The following is a 14,121-nucleotide window of genomic DNA, read 5'->3' on the forward strand; positions in this document are numbered from 1 at the left end:
TCTTTTCTTGTCTTCTTTTCCTTTTCTCCCTCCTTCACTCCTTTTCTGTCCTCCTCCTCCTCCTCCTCCTCCCCCCCCCCCAATCCCCATGCACCGGTGTACACTGTCAGGAGGATAAATGTGCATCTCTTAATTTTCAATTTCCATCCAGAATGAAAGAAGGAGTGGGAGTGGAAATGGGACTGGGAGTGGGAAACTGTGAAAGTGTTTTTGTGGGTTATAGGTTATTGGTGCTTGTCACTAGCTGTCCCAGCATTCCTCTCTTATTCCCTATTGAACAGCCTTGGCTGGGGCAACTGTCTAGTGCTACTCAATGGTAAATATCCCAGCACATTCTCTACTGAGTAGACTTGGCTCGAGCAACTCTCTAGTGTTTTCAATCCCAGCTTTCCTCTCTCATTCCCTCTGCTGTTACCCCATGCTTGGGTTAAAGAACAAGTATTTTCATGTTTCCCATCATTTTAACTCGGGAGTCTCATGGCTTACATGACATGGCGAGCCCAGCAACCCTGTCTTCCAATGTTGGCAGTGGTGTGCAGTGACATGGCTCTTAGCGGCTCTGGATGGACTTTTTGACCATGAATTTTGTGACTGTGGAAGGAGGACTTGTCCCTGGCCTGATATTTGTTTGTTTAAACGAAGATGAATTGTTGCTATCCTATTGCCTGCAGTTGTTTTAAACGTAGCTCATGTGGAGTTAAACTTAGGACAAGGGTTGTGGCTGCAGTGCTGTCCTCCACTTCGTGTGAGGCAGTTGAATCAACAGTATGCATGTGACGTCTCTGTGCAGTGCAACTCCAGGACGAATAAGAGGAACTGGAGTTTGGAGAAGCAATATCCAGGAATTCTATAGGTAACCATACACCTCTGGTTGTGAGCCTTTCACTCTGGGTGTGATGTTAAAGATATAAAGTGGAAAGAACCAAACTTAATTTGGAGAAGCAATGATCACACACCTCTGAGTGAACAGCAACTGAGGGAAACAAACAAAACAAAAAACAAAAAAAAGAATGGCTCTGAGCACTATGGGACTTAACATCTGAGGTCATCAGCCCCCTAGAACTTAGAACTACTTAACCCAAACTAACGTAAGGACATCACACACATCTATGCCTGAGGCAGGATTCGAACCTGCGACCGTAGCGGTCGCGCGGATCCAGACTGAAGCACCTAGAACTGCTAAGACACACCGGCCGGCTGAGGGAAACATGTCAAGTAGGTTTGCAGACAGGGTTGGACCTGTGAAAACATCCTTTATCTCAGAAGTTGTCATGCCAGTATCCTAGAACTTCGATTCCGATGTCTTAGAACCTATACCAGTATCTCAAGTCTGTGCTAGTATCCCAGAATTCCACACTGTTATATGTGGTACAACAGGTCTGAGCAGAACTGTGATGTCATACAACCAGGTTCAGTATTCCAGGTCAGCAATCTTGCATCGCCATCTTATATTCTGACATCATAGCAAGACTGCACCAATATTCCAAGTCTTAGGTTGTGATGTCATACTAACACTGCATGAGAATCCCAGTTCAGTCATCTTGTGTCAGCCATATTTTATCGAGGTCAGCCATCTTGCCTCCTCTTCTTGTATTCTGACTGTGCCAATATTCCAAGTCTCAAATTCCCTGTCCCAGTATTCCAAGTCAATGAACATACACCGTTTTGAATTTCCTGTCCGTTTACACTTGGGACAACAACAGCCCTACTTCCACACTAGCACAGTTTGACTGTTTTTTGAAAATCAAAAATGTGTGTCAGTTCCTAAGGGACCAAACTGCTGAGGCCATTGGTCCCTAGACTTACACACTACTTAAACTAACTTAAACAACTTATGCTAAGAACAACACACCCATGCTGGAGGAAGGAGTCGAACCTACATCTACATCTACATGTCTACTCTGCAATTCTCATTTAAGTGCTTGGCAGAGGGTTCATCGAACCACAATCATACCATCTCTCTACCATTCCACTCCCGAACAGCGTGCGGGAAAAACGAACATCTAAACCTTTCTGTTCGAGCTCTGATTTCTCTTATTTTGTTTTGATGATCATTCCTACCTATGTAGGTTGGGCTCAACAAAATATTTTCGCATTCGGAAGAGAAAGTTGGTGACTGAAAGTTCGTAAATAGATCACGCCGCGACGAAAAACGTCTTTGCTTTAATGACTTCCATCCCAACTCGCGTATCATATCTGCCACACTCTCTCCCCTACTACGTGATAATACAAAACGAGCTGCCCTTTTTTGCACCCTTTCGATGTCCTCCGTCAATCCCACCTGGTAAGGATCCCACACCGTGCATCAATATTCTAACAGAGGACGAACGAGTGTAGTGTAAGCTGTCTCTTTAGTAGACTTGTTGCATCTTCTAAGTGTCCTGCCAATGAAACGCAACCTTTCGCTCGCCTTCCCCCCAATATTATCTATGTGGTCTTTCTAACTGAAGTTGTTCGTAATTTTAACACTCAGGTACTTAGTTGAATTGACAGCCTTGAGAATTGTACTATTCATCAAGTAATCGAATTCCAACGGATTTCTTTTGGAACTCATCTGGATCACCTCACACTTTTCGTTATTTAGCGTCAACTGCCACCTCTGGCACCTCTGGCAGGAGAGGTCACGCAATCCATGACATGACACCTCAAACCTTGCGGCCACTCCACCCGTCTTCTGAAAAACCTGCCACTTTGAATTTCCCAGCAAAATTCGAACTTCCCACCATTTTATACATGGGTCAATTGGCCTTCTTTAGATGGGGAGTGTTGGGATGGAGGGAGCTGGGGGTGAGGGACTCCTGTGACTCATCAATGATGTCTTCAGTAACACACAGTGCACTCGTTCTCTCCTTACCCTACTACTGAGGTTGGGCATATGAGCTCACCTATGCCCTGTGAGAGAGCAGATGACCATTCCTTCAGAAGGATCCAAGCAGGCACACAGGGACAGTGGTCTGCTAGTTATCAGGAGTTCTAACGTTACGTGTTTCATGGAGCCCCTTAGGAAGATAGCGTTCAAGGCTGGAAAGAAAGCCAATGTGCACTCAGTATGTCTGCCGACAGCCTCATCTGATACGTGGCAGCAGTCTTGCCTGTAGCTATCGAGTAAGTAGGGTGCAGCTGTCTGCAAATTGTGGTTCGCGTCGCCAATAATGACGTCTGTTGCATGGGTTCTCAGGCCACCCTCAGTTCACACAGGTGGCTAGCTAAGGTGATGAAGGTTGCTGGCCTCACATGCGTTGTGCAAGCAGAACTTGCAATTTTCAGCAATGTTCGCAGAACTGATCGAGGTCTTTTAGTTTGGGGCTAAGTGACGGGTCTCAGACAAAGGCTTTGTAGGCTCTTCGACACCCTTAGCTGCAGATTGCTAGACTTGCGTTATCGGATGGGGAACTGTAGGACTCCCCTTGATGGGTCAGGGGTGTAGTACGAGTACACAAAGGAGGCAGCTACTCGGGTAGCAGAGTATGTGCAGAGTGCACATGGAGCTTTTTCAGGATAGGCGGTAGTTCGAGGTACTCTGATGAATACTCTCCAGTCGGCGCACAGATAGTAGAATCAGATCGCGTTCAGAGTAGACACTTCGACTGTCAAAATTTTATCCCTAAATTCGAGAAGTATGCGTAACAAAGTTCCTGAACTTATTGCTCTCCAGGAAAGTTCTCACTCTCAAATTATTCTTGGGACCGAGAGCTGGCTAAAACTAGAAGTATTACTGAAGTATTACTGAAAGTATTGGAAGAATTTGGGGTCGATAAGAAAACAATTCTAATTATCAAACAGACGCTAACAAACAGTAAGGCCAAAGTTAAATTTATGGGTGAAATTTCAAGGAAGTTCGAAATTAAAACAGGTGTTAGACAAGGTGATGGTTTATCCCCAATCCTCTTCAACTGCGTACTGGAAAAGATATTGAGAATATGGAAAGAAGAACTCAAAGGCACCAAGAATGACATCAGAATTGGAACAAAAAAAGAAAAAATAGAAGTGGACTGTTTAGCTTTTGCAGACGATCTGGCAATAATTACAGAAAACGAAGAAATAGCTCAGAACTACTTGGAGAAACTACAAGAAGTTTCGGCCAGAGCTGGACTGCAGATTTCATTTGAAAAAACCGTGTATATGTCTAATCATAGAAATAACAAGAAAAATCTTATTACTAAATACGGCAATATTAAGAAAGTAGAAAAATTTAAGTATTTAGGTGAAATAATTCAAGTGAATGGTTTAGACAAGAGTGCAAACCAGGCGAGAGCAAGGAAAATGGAATTTGCTTTTCAAAAAACCAAAGACATATATAACAAAAAAAACATTTCGATTCAAGCTAAATTAAGACATTATAAAACTGTCATTAGACCAGAATGCCTGTATGCATCGGAGTGCCTAACTCTTAACAAAAAGGGGGAAATAGAAAACATGGAAAAGAAAGAAAGGAAAATTTTGAGAAAAATATTAGGACCGAGAAAGATTGGGGAAGAGTACAAGCTAAAGAGTAATAAGGAAATATACAAAACTATTGAGAAAGTGAGTGAGGCAATGCGTAAACGCAGACTAACGTTTTATGGTCACCTGTCGAGGATGGATGGAAACAGACTAACAAGAAAAGTGTTTGAACATAGTAACAGGAACGAAAAAACCAACAATAAATGGATACAGATGGTGAAAAAGGATTTGGCCTATTTTAATGTCACCCGTGAGTCAATCAGGGACAGGGAAAAGTTTAGACAAATAGTGAACGAAATTAAGTGTTTTCCAGAAGAAACGAAACTAAAGAATAATAACAGGAAATGGTCGGAAGAGCGGAGGAGGAACCACTCGAAAATGATGAGGAAATATTGGGAAGAGAGAAAAAAAGATCAAAAAGCCGGGCAAGTGAATTGTTGAACGTGGTCCAAAGATGGCCGAAATCGAAAGAAGAAGAAGAAGAAGGCTCTGAGATATTGAACGAATCATGGAAGTTTATCGGAAGGACAGATTAGATGCCATAGGAGATGGAGCCTCGTTTCTAGTTGACAAAAATATTGTTTGTCTCTATTGAGGTTCAAATTGACTGTGAGAGTGAAGTTACCTGGTCACGTATAACAGGTTCAGGTGAAACCAAGTTAATTATTGGATCTTTTTACCGGCAGTTTTAGGATCACTCAAAGAATGTCTACGGTCAATATCGCGTAAATACCTAGATCATACACTACTAGTTGGAGGCTACTTTCACCTATTGAGTATGAATTGGGACATCTATGGATTCATTACAGGGGTACAGGCAGACAGTCTTGCAAAGCAGCTTTAAACACTTTTCCCGAAAACTGTCTCGAGCAGATAGTTTGGCAGACCCCATGCCACGGAAATATGTTGTACCTTGTAGCTACAAATAGACGGATCTTATCTACGGCGTTAATATAGAGACGAGGTTTAGTGATCCAAATGTCCTCATAGCGACTGTGTTTACGAAAGTTAATAAATCAGTCAAGAAAACTAAGAGAGTGTTACTGCTAGAGAGAACACATGAGCAGTTGTTAACTTCTCATTTAGACAATGATTTTCGCTCATTTAGTTCCAGCCTGATGGACATAGAGGAATTATGGACAAAGTTTAAACAGGCTCTGAATCGTGTTCTGAACAAGTATGTGCGAAGCAGGTGGATTAGGGACGAAAAAACCTACAGTAGTTTAGCAACAAAATTCGGAAAATGCTAAGGAAGCAAAGGCTGTTGCACTCTCGGTTCAAAAGAGAACGCGCAAATGACGACAGGAAAAAGTTAGTAGAGATTCGTGCGTCTGTGATAAGATCGGTGAGCGAAGCATACAACTACCTTAGCAGAAGATCTGGCCAAGAACCCAAGAAAATTCTGGTCCTATGTAGAATCGCTAAGAGGGTCTAAGGCTTCTATCCATTCACTCGTTGACCAGTTTGGTGTGGTAGTTGAAAATAGCAAAACGAAAGCCGAAATTTTAAACTTCGCGTTTAAGGAATTTTTCACCGAGGAGAATCGTACAAACATAGAGTCGTTTGACCATCGCACAGAGTCCCGTATGGACGACATAGTAATAAGTAACTCAAGCGTAGAGAAACAACTGAAAGAGTTGAAAACAAATAAGTGGTCAGGTCCGGAAGGAATCCCATTTTGGTTTTACGAAGAGTATCATGCGGTATTGGCTCCTTACCTGGCTTGCATTTATCGCAAATCTCTCGCCCAGCGCAAAATCCCAGCGACTAGAAAAAAGCGCAGGTGACTCCTGTATATAAGAAGGGTAAAAGAACAGACGCGCAAAATTACTGGCCAACATCCTTAACGTCGCCTTGCTGCAAAATTCCATGACATATTCTGAGTTCGATACATTTTCTATAGACATGTCCACCAATCAATACGGTTTTAGAAAGCGTCATCAATGTAAAATTCAGGTTGCCTTTTCTCATATGGTATACCACACGTCTGGATGCGTGAAGGGCAACAGGTACAGTCCACATTTGTGAATTTCCGAAGAGCATTTGAAACCAAAACCCACTGCAGACTATTAAGGAAGGCACAAGCATGTGGAATAGTTTCCCAGGTATGTGTCTCCAAGAACTCGTAAGTAATAGAGTCTAGTATGTTGCCCTCGACGGATAGTGCTCATTACAGATAAGGGTTTTATGAGGGGTGCCCACCGAAGTGTGATAGAAGTTCTGTTATTTTCTGTATACATAAATGATATGGCGGATAGGGTGGGCAGCAATCTGCGGTTGTTTGGTGATGATGCTGTGGCACATAGGAAGGTGTCGAATATGAGTGACTGTAGGGTGATACAAGATGACTTACAAGGGGAGATCGCCAATCGGGACACACCGATTTCGCCCAAATTGCGTGTGTAGAAGGAGGTGGGTCTCCATATCACGTGCCTTAAATATTTCGCCTGAGTGGGCCTTAGGAAAGGAGAAAATACTCTCGAAAGTTTTTCCGATCGTAGTATATACATTATTCAGCGCTCTGTTTGACGTTGATGGCGTAGCGTAATGGTAAAGCGCATTGCTAACGAAAGAGTCGACTTGGGACCTGATTTTTTTCTGTTTTTTTCCCATGTTTATTTTACTTCGTTTCTTCTGATTATTCAAGTATTTACTGTAGAAATTAAACCCATTCAAGCAGTATATTTATATAATTAGGCGACAGTGTTAATGAAAATAAAGTTTCCAATGATTCTTGTGATTACGTGCGCTACTGTTTATTCATTATCGCAGTAGAAGGTTTGCAATTTTTATGGAGACATCTATCATAGAAACTTGTAAAACATACATATGTTTCACGCCAGGCACATTTTACGAAGGCATTGTTTGAGCAGTTACATTTTGCCAAAACATGCGTCATTGGAAAGGACATTTCATTCAAGTTTTAAAACGACGGTTTGTCCGCTATCAGTTTGGATGCAAACCAAGCATACTGGATCATAGGGGTGAACACAGGAGCACTGAATTGATGCTGCACGATCGAATGTATTTTAATTGCATCTTCTCTTGATGATATTTCTCGCTCTTGTCGGAGCAATTCAGGGGCACTTTGTAGTCTTTTAATTAGAATTTTGACTTGGCGATAGAAATATACATATCACACGGTTGAACCAGCGGTGTACATTTTGGTGGAATGACCTTCATGGTACACATTGCATCACCTAGCTCATTCGTAAATGTCTCATCACACAATGTTGAATCTCTTTGGCCGCTCCAAGAATCCACCAACAGAAGAAATTTAATGTCTGCGACGTATGGCTTTAATGTTGTTTCCAATAATGTTGCATAAAGCTCTTTTGTAAGTTTCCCTGACATGGAACAAGTAACTACAACATTTTCGTACTCGTCTTCTAATTTTTTGACAGTGGCTGCAACCCGACGACCGAATTTATTCGCAGGCTCTTGCAAACATAAAAGCACAAGGGGTAAAAGTTTCCCTGAAGCGGTTAAACTGTACTGTGCTGTGTAAGAGTGGGTGGTCTTCGATAGATTGAGTTTCTTCACCATAGCAGTCTACGCACATTTGATATCCAGAGACATGTTGTACGTTGACTCATACTGGCATGCGGTCTGGTCGGTGTTGAAATGTGGCATTAAAAGTCTCATCTGCAGACGAAACTTCTCTGCTCCTGCCACTGTTTCGTCCAAAGTTGCGACATAATTTTTGCTGACGAAGTTCGTGGTTTTTTTGCTGCCTTATCGAATATTTTTTCTTGAAGGGTTTTGCCCAAGTATTAGAAGCACGGAAGTGAAAACTCTCCGACAGATACGGGAATGCAGCGGTCATTGCCCATTGCTCTAGGGTTCTAGTCGTTAACCTGTTCATAGCAGCCTCGTGCATCTTGAAATTTTTCCCATGTTACCGAGTCAATTAAGGACAACTTTTCAAGTCTGCTGCCACCTTGGTGTACTTCTTTCCTCCAAATTTTAAAATAATCCCTTTTCTTCAGGATTGGGAATCTAGACTGCAAAGTTGCAAATTTCCATTTCGGATGAGCGTCAGCAAATTATAGGACCTTCTTCTTGTCAGCCAGTGTTGCTGATGTACGTGAGGAACTCGTGGAAAAATCTTCAGTTGTATAATCCCCATCTGTACTTGAGAAGTCACCTGTGACAGATAAAAAGTGTCTGCATATGATAAACGCGTGTGTGTGTTCAAAATGGCTGTGAGCACTATGGGACTTAATATCTGAGGTCATCAGTCCCCTAGAACTTAGAACTACTTAAACCTAACTAACCAAAGGACATCACACACAGGATTCGAACCAGCGACCGTAGCGGTCGCGCGGTTCCAGACTGAAACGCCTAGAACCGCTCGGTGTGTGTGTGTGTGTGTGTGTGTGTGTGTGTGTGTGTGTGTGTGTGTGTGACAGAGAGAGAGAGAGAGAGAGAGAGAGAGAGAGAGAGAGAGAGAGAATGAGATGTTCCATGTACCTCCACATAAATATTTTCTTCATCAAGCTCTGTGCATAGTATCAGATCTTCGTCGTGCTCTATGATATGCGTATTCATAATGTCGATAACTGCCTATGGGTATTACTGTAGGACTGAAGGACATAGGAGGATTGTCAGTGATCATCCCTTTTTCTTTATAAATTGAAAAAGCGTAGGAAAGAGCAGTGGTGAAGTTTGCTTTGAAATCTTCAGCAAACGTTTCGAGATTATCAGTCACTTTTTGTTGGGTTGCCACGTTTGATTTTGGCGCGACGATAATCAAAGCTCCACGAATCGCCAACTGACAATAAAAGCACAGTCTAATACACACAGCGACACTCACTGGTGAGAAATCCATTACCGTCTGATAGCTGACGCGACGCTTGCGATTCCAGAGGTCAGCTAGGGTAACGTGAGTGTTTGGGATTCGTACCAGGTCGGACTGAAGGAAGACATCAAAGCAATTCAGAGACAGGATGGTAGGTTTGTTAGTGGTAGATACGAACAACACATAAGTGTTAAGGAGCTGTTTCGGCAACTAGAATGGAAATCCCTGGAGGGAAGGCGACAGCCGGCCGGTGTGGCCGTGCGGTTAAAGGCGCTTCAGTCTGGAACCGCGTGACCGCTACGGTCGCAGGTTCGAATCCTGCCTCGGGCATGGATGTGTGTGATGTCCTTAGGTTAGTTAGGTTTAATTAGTTCTAAGTTCTAGGCGACTGATGACCTCAGAAGTTAAGTCGCATAGTGCTCAGAGCCATTTGAACCATTTTTGGAAGGCGACATTCTTTTCGAGAAACACTATTGAGAATATTTAGAGAACCGGCATTTGAAGCTGACTGCAGAATGATCCTACTGCTGCCAACACACATTTCGCGTAAGGACGAGGAAGATAAGATATGAGAAACTGGGGTTTATGCGAAGATATAAAGACAATGGTTTTTCCCTCACTCTGTCTGCGAGTGGAACAGGAAAGGAAACGATTAGAAGTGGTACATGGTACCCACTGCCAAGCAGCTTATGGTGACTTGCAGAGTATGTATGTAGATGTAGATGTAGAAGTAGATGTAGAAAAAAGGGCCATTGGGTAGACGATATTCCCTCAGAATTACTGAGATCTTTGGGAGAGCCAGTCATGGCCAACTATTTCACCTGGTGTGAAAGATACAGGGTGTCCTACTCGAAAGAGGTCCCACAAACAAACATTTTCTTAAATTATACTAAAAGGCTTTGCATAAAAATCAGTACATGTCATACCTTGTTCATGGGGAAATAAAGGCGAATCACAAAAGGTGCTGGAAGTGACTGCCCTCGACTTGTAAACCCAGTTTAACACGATACCTCTAATGTGGCTGCCAGAACCTCTGGTATCACTGCCTGGATTTCACAGATGATGTTCTCTCGTAAATCTTCCAAGTTGTGTGGTTTGTTTCTGCAGACCTTACCTGTTAGTCAGGTGGTGTTAAATTCTGCTGGGGAAAAATGGTTCGACCTCAGCCATGGTGACTCGACATGTGTGGCATGTGGCGCCATCCTGTTGGTACCAGCTGAGGGTAAGTTCTTCATCATCCAACTGGTTCACACATTCCCAGAACATTTCGATGTAAACTGCATTTGTCACAGTAGACGAGAAAAATATTGATCCGATGATGTGACACTGTGATATTGCACAGAACACGCCAAACTTTTGTGAATGCAGGAGTTACTCGACCAGCGCATGTGGATTTTCATTATACCACAAACGTGTATTCTCAAAGTTTAAGTTGCCACAGAAGTGGAAACACACCTCATCACTGAATCATGTGTACTGCAATATTCCTGATCGCTGAGCAATAAACTGCTGAAACCAACGGCAAAATGTACTGCATTTGTCTTTGTCATTGACATTCAGTTCCTGAACCACTGTAAACCTGTATGGATACATGCCGGCTTTCTTTGCAGCTCTGTAACATGTGCTTCATGACATTCCACATTCCTGAGATAAACGTAGAACAGACTTTGCGGGTGAGGTCAACAATCGTCGTTGCCGTTTCACTGCTCTCCATCTTGTTCACTAACTTTTTTTATGCAGCGTTTAGGCGGTATTCACTGTTCACTAAACCGTTCAACAGACATTCACTGTCTTAATGGAACCAGTAACCCACTATGGTTTCACAAGAAGCACACGCTCTTCGACAGAATAGCGATACATTTTCACTAAACACTTAACACTGGACTCCAGCCACAGCAATGCACGGAAACACACTGTTGCGTCAGACGATGTTGCAGAGTGCGGTGTTGCCACATCAAACGTCAAAAATAACAAATGCAACTTCAGCGGAATTACTATACATATTTGTGGGGTCTGTTTCGAGTGGGACACCCTGTACATGAGACAGGTGAAATACTTTCAGACTTACGAAAAACATAATAATTCGCCCGCATCTCGTGGTCGTGTGGTAGCGTTCTCGCTTCCCACGCCCGGGTTCCCGGGTTCGATTCCCGGCGGGGTCAGGGATTTTCTCTGCCTCGTGATGGCTGGGTGTTGTGTGCTGTCCTTAGGTTAGTTAGGTTTAAGTAGTTCTAAGTTCTAGGGGACTGATGACCATAGATGTTAAGTCCCATAGTGCTCAGAGCCATTTGAACCATAGTAATTCCAATTCCAAGGGGGCTGATATTCACAAGTGTGAACTTACCATTGCAAGGGCCACGTCTGAAAATAATAAAATTATCTACAGTTTACAACGTAGTTTAATTATCAAACATATTACTGAACTACTTTTCTGTCCTGCTTACAATGTACTGTAAAACATCATGGAGCTATTCCCCACATTGTAGGTTATCAAGGAATATACGCTGCTGGACATTAAAATTCCAATTTCATGAAAGTGGCATGTAACAGACATACATATAATTTTTCTACTAGAAATTTCATGAGTTCAGTAAGCAATGGTTGCAAAATATTTACACGCATTATTTACAGAATATTGGAAAAACTGGTAGAAACTGACCTTGGCAGAACGTCACTTTGTGTTCTGGAGAAATGTGAGAACACGCGAGGCAGTGCTAACGCAACGATGTGTCTTACAAGATAGGTTAAAGAAAGGCAATCAACGTTTTCAGTATTTCTAGATTTACAGAACACTTTTGTCAATGTTACTGGACTACACGTTTTGAAATTCTGATGGTAAAAATTGTAGAGGAATACCTAGGCATAGATTCAGTAAGCAGGTTCAAATGGATGTTCGCTGCTGTAGCTATTCAAAGATGAAGATGCTTGCACAGGACCGTCTAGTGTGCAGAGCTGCATCCAACGGGTCTTCAGACTGAAGACTTTAACAAACAATAAGCACCGATTAACCCTTGGGAAACTGAATGGTGGAAACATTCCTTGATTTACCTGTGTGAAGGGAAATTTGGCGAAAGTATCCAACAACTCATTTTGTGTTTTGCAATTTTATATTTTTTCGCTTGTATAAAACAATTTCTACATACAGATATGTATTTTATACTTGTAATAACACAGCTAGGATAGCAATGAACAGTAAAGTATAACTAACTATTATGCATAAAGTGGTATTTATGGAAATTCAATTAGAAAAATTATATGTAGGGCAAGCAGCGTGTGCTATGGCAATTTAAAGTTTGTTGCATGCCACTTTCACGAAGATGAAATTTTAATGTCCAGAAATATCTGATGTTTTTTTCCCTAGTACACTGTAGGCAGGACAGAAAAAGTAGTCCAGTAATATGTTTGATAATTAAACTACTTCATACATTGTAGACAGTTTCATTATTTTCTGACACGACCCTTAAATTAGTAAATTTGCAGATTTAATATACACCAGATAGTTGATTACCTTCTTACTGGAACCACATGTTAGAAGTAAGTTCTGAAATTTGTAATGTTCAAATTACTTGAATTTCTCCAGTAAAATATTGACTAACCAAACAGAATATCTGCTCTACTTTTAGGACATTTGATTGAACAAGTTATTGTCATTTATCTAATACATAAGTATTACTGCAGACATATTGCTACGTGTTATGTATATATATATCTTAATGAATGACTCTTTTGTTCACAGATTATTATAGAAGGTACTTGGGGATCAAGTAGAGCAAATGGTTTTATAGGCTTTGATGACATCACATTATTTGATGGTGCTTGTTCAAGTAAGCAGTTCTTTTCGAATACACTTTAAACATCAAATGTTTCAAAAGTTTCTTCTATAATTAGTCATTTAGAACACTGCTATGCATTTCACATTAAGGTCTTTCCATTTGAAAGTATGTTTTTACTTCCACATTTTTCAGCAACTCCAGTACGTGCTACAGTTAGGAAAGGAGAATGTAGATTTGACAGAGATACATGTGACTGGATGAATGACACAACTGAACGTGGTACTACAACTTGGCGACTAGCTACTGTAGCTCGGCGACCAGCCAATTTACCAGACAAAACGTTTGGCGCACCAGGTATCCATAATGGATTGAATTAAATATAACGTCAGTTTAATATAAGTTATTTAGCGTAATTATGAAGAAAGTATTGCATTCACAGAGCTATTTTGTCCAGACAAATACAATTTATAAGGAAAGGTTTAGGGTAATAATGAAACTTATGCATTAGTTGTGTTGTTAAAATTAGAGATAAAGTACTGAATTTGCAACACTGCTACGTCTTGAGAAATAGTGTTAATGGAGTAAGCATACAATTGTTCAAAACAATATGGTATTTTCCGCAGTTTGATTTTGTCTCAATGCCAGAGGTATAAACAGGGGAGTTGGCACTTGACTTTCGTCCGTTCGTACGCGCCGCCATAGTTTAAAGACGAGTCGTTCAGTGTGACATCTAGTGGCAGTGCAAGGTACCTGATGGCGTGACGTCACGAGACGCGACCCGCGGCATATCATTTTCCGCAATTTGATTTTGTCTTAATGCCAGAGGTATAAACAGGGGAGTTGGCACTTGACTTTCGTCCGTTCGTACGCGCCGCCATAGTTTAAAGACGACTCGTTCAGTGTGACATCTAGTGGCAGTGCAAGGTACCTGATGGCGTGACGTCACGAGACTCGACCCGCGGCATATCATAATCGGCGACCCCAGGAAGCTCAGGATTTAACGCCGAGTGATAGTCTGAGATATTGGCTTCGAGAATTCGAGAAATACTGGCAGTGTTTTGTATATGTGGTGTCGATTGGCTAACGTTAATGACGTTATAAGAA

General features: G+C 41.8%; 1 protein-coding gene across 2 annotated transcripts in view; it reads left to right on the forward strand.

Annotated features, from left to right (window-relative positions):
• Positions 1-14,121, forward strand: part of LOC126183235 (MAM and LDL-receptor class A domain-containing protein 1-like) — a 433,083-nt gene that overhangs the window by 315,412 nt on the left and 103,550 nt on the right. For both annotated transcript variants that reach the window (XM_049925025.1, XM_049925024.1), the window contains exons 14-15: positions 12,981-13,068; positions 13,210-13,371. In XM_049925025.1, coding sequence (XP_049780982.1) covers positions 12,981-13,068; positions 13,210-13,371 — 250 coding nt within the window. The remainder of the gene's footprint in view (positions 1-12,980; positions 13,069-13,209; positions 13,372-14,121) is intronic.

Source organism: Schistocerca cancellata, chromosome 4 (genome assembly GCF_023864275.1).
Source record: "Schistocerca cancellata isolate TAMUIC-IGC-003103 chromosome 4, iqSchCanc2.1, whole genome shotgun sequence".
In the NCBI taxonomy this organism is placed as follows: domain Eukaryota; kingdom Metazoa; phylum Arthropoda; class Insecta; order Orthoptera; family Acrididae; genus Schistocerca; species Schistocerca cancellata.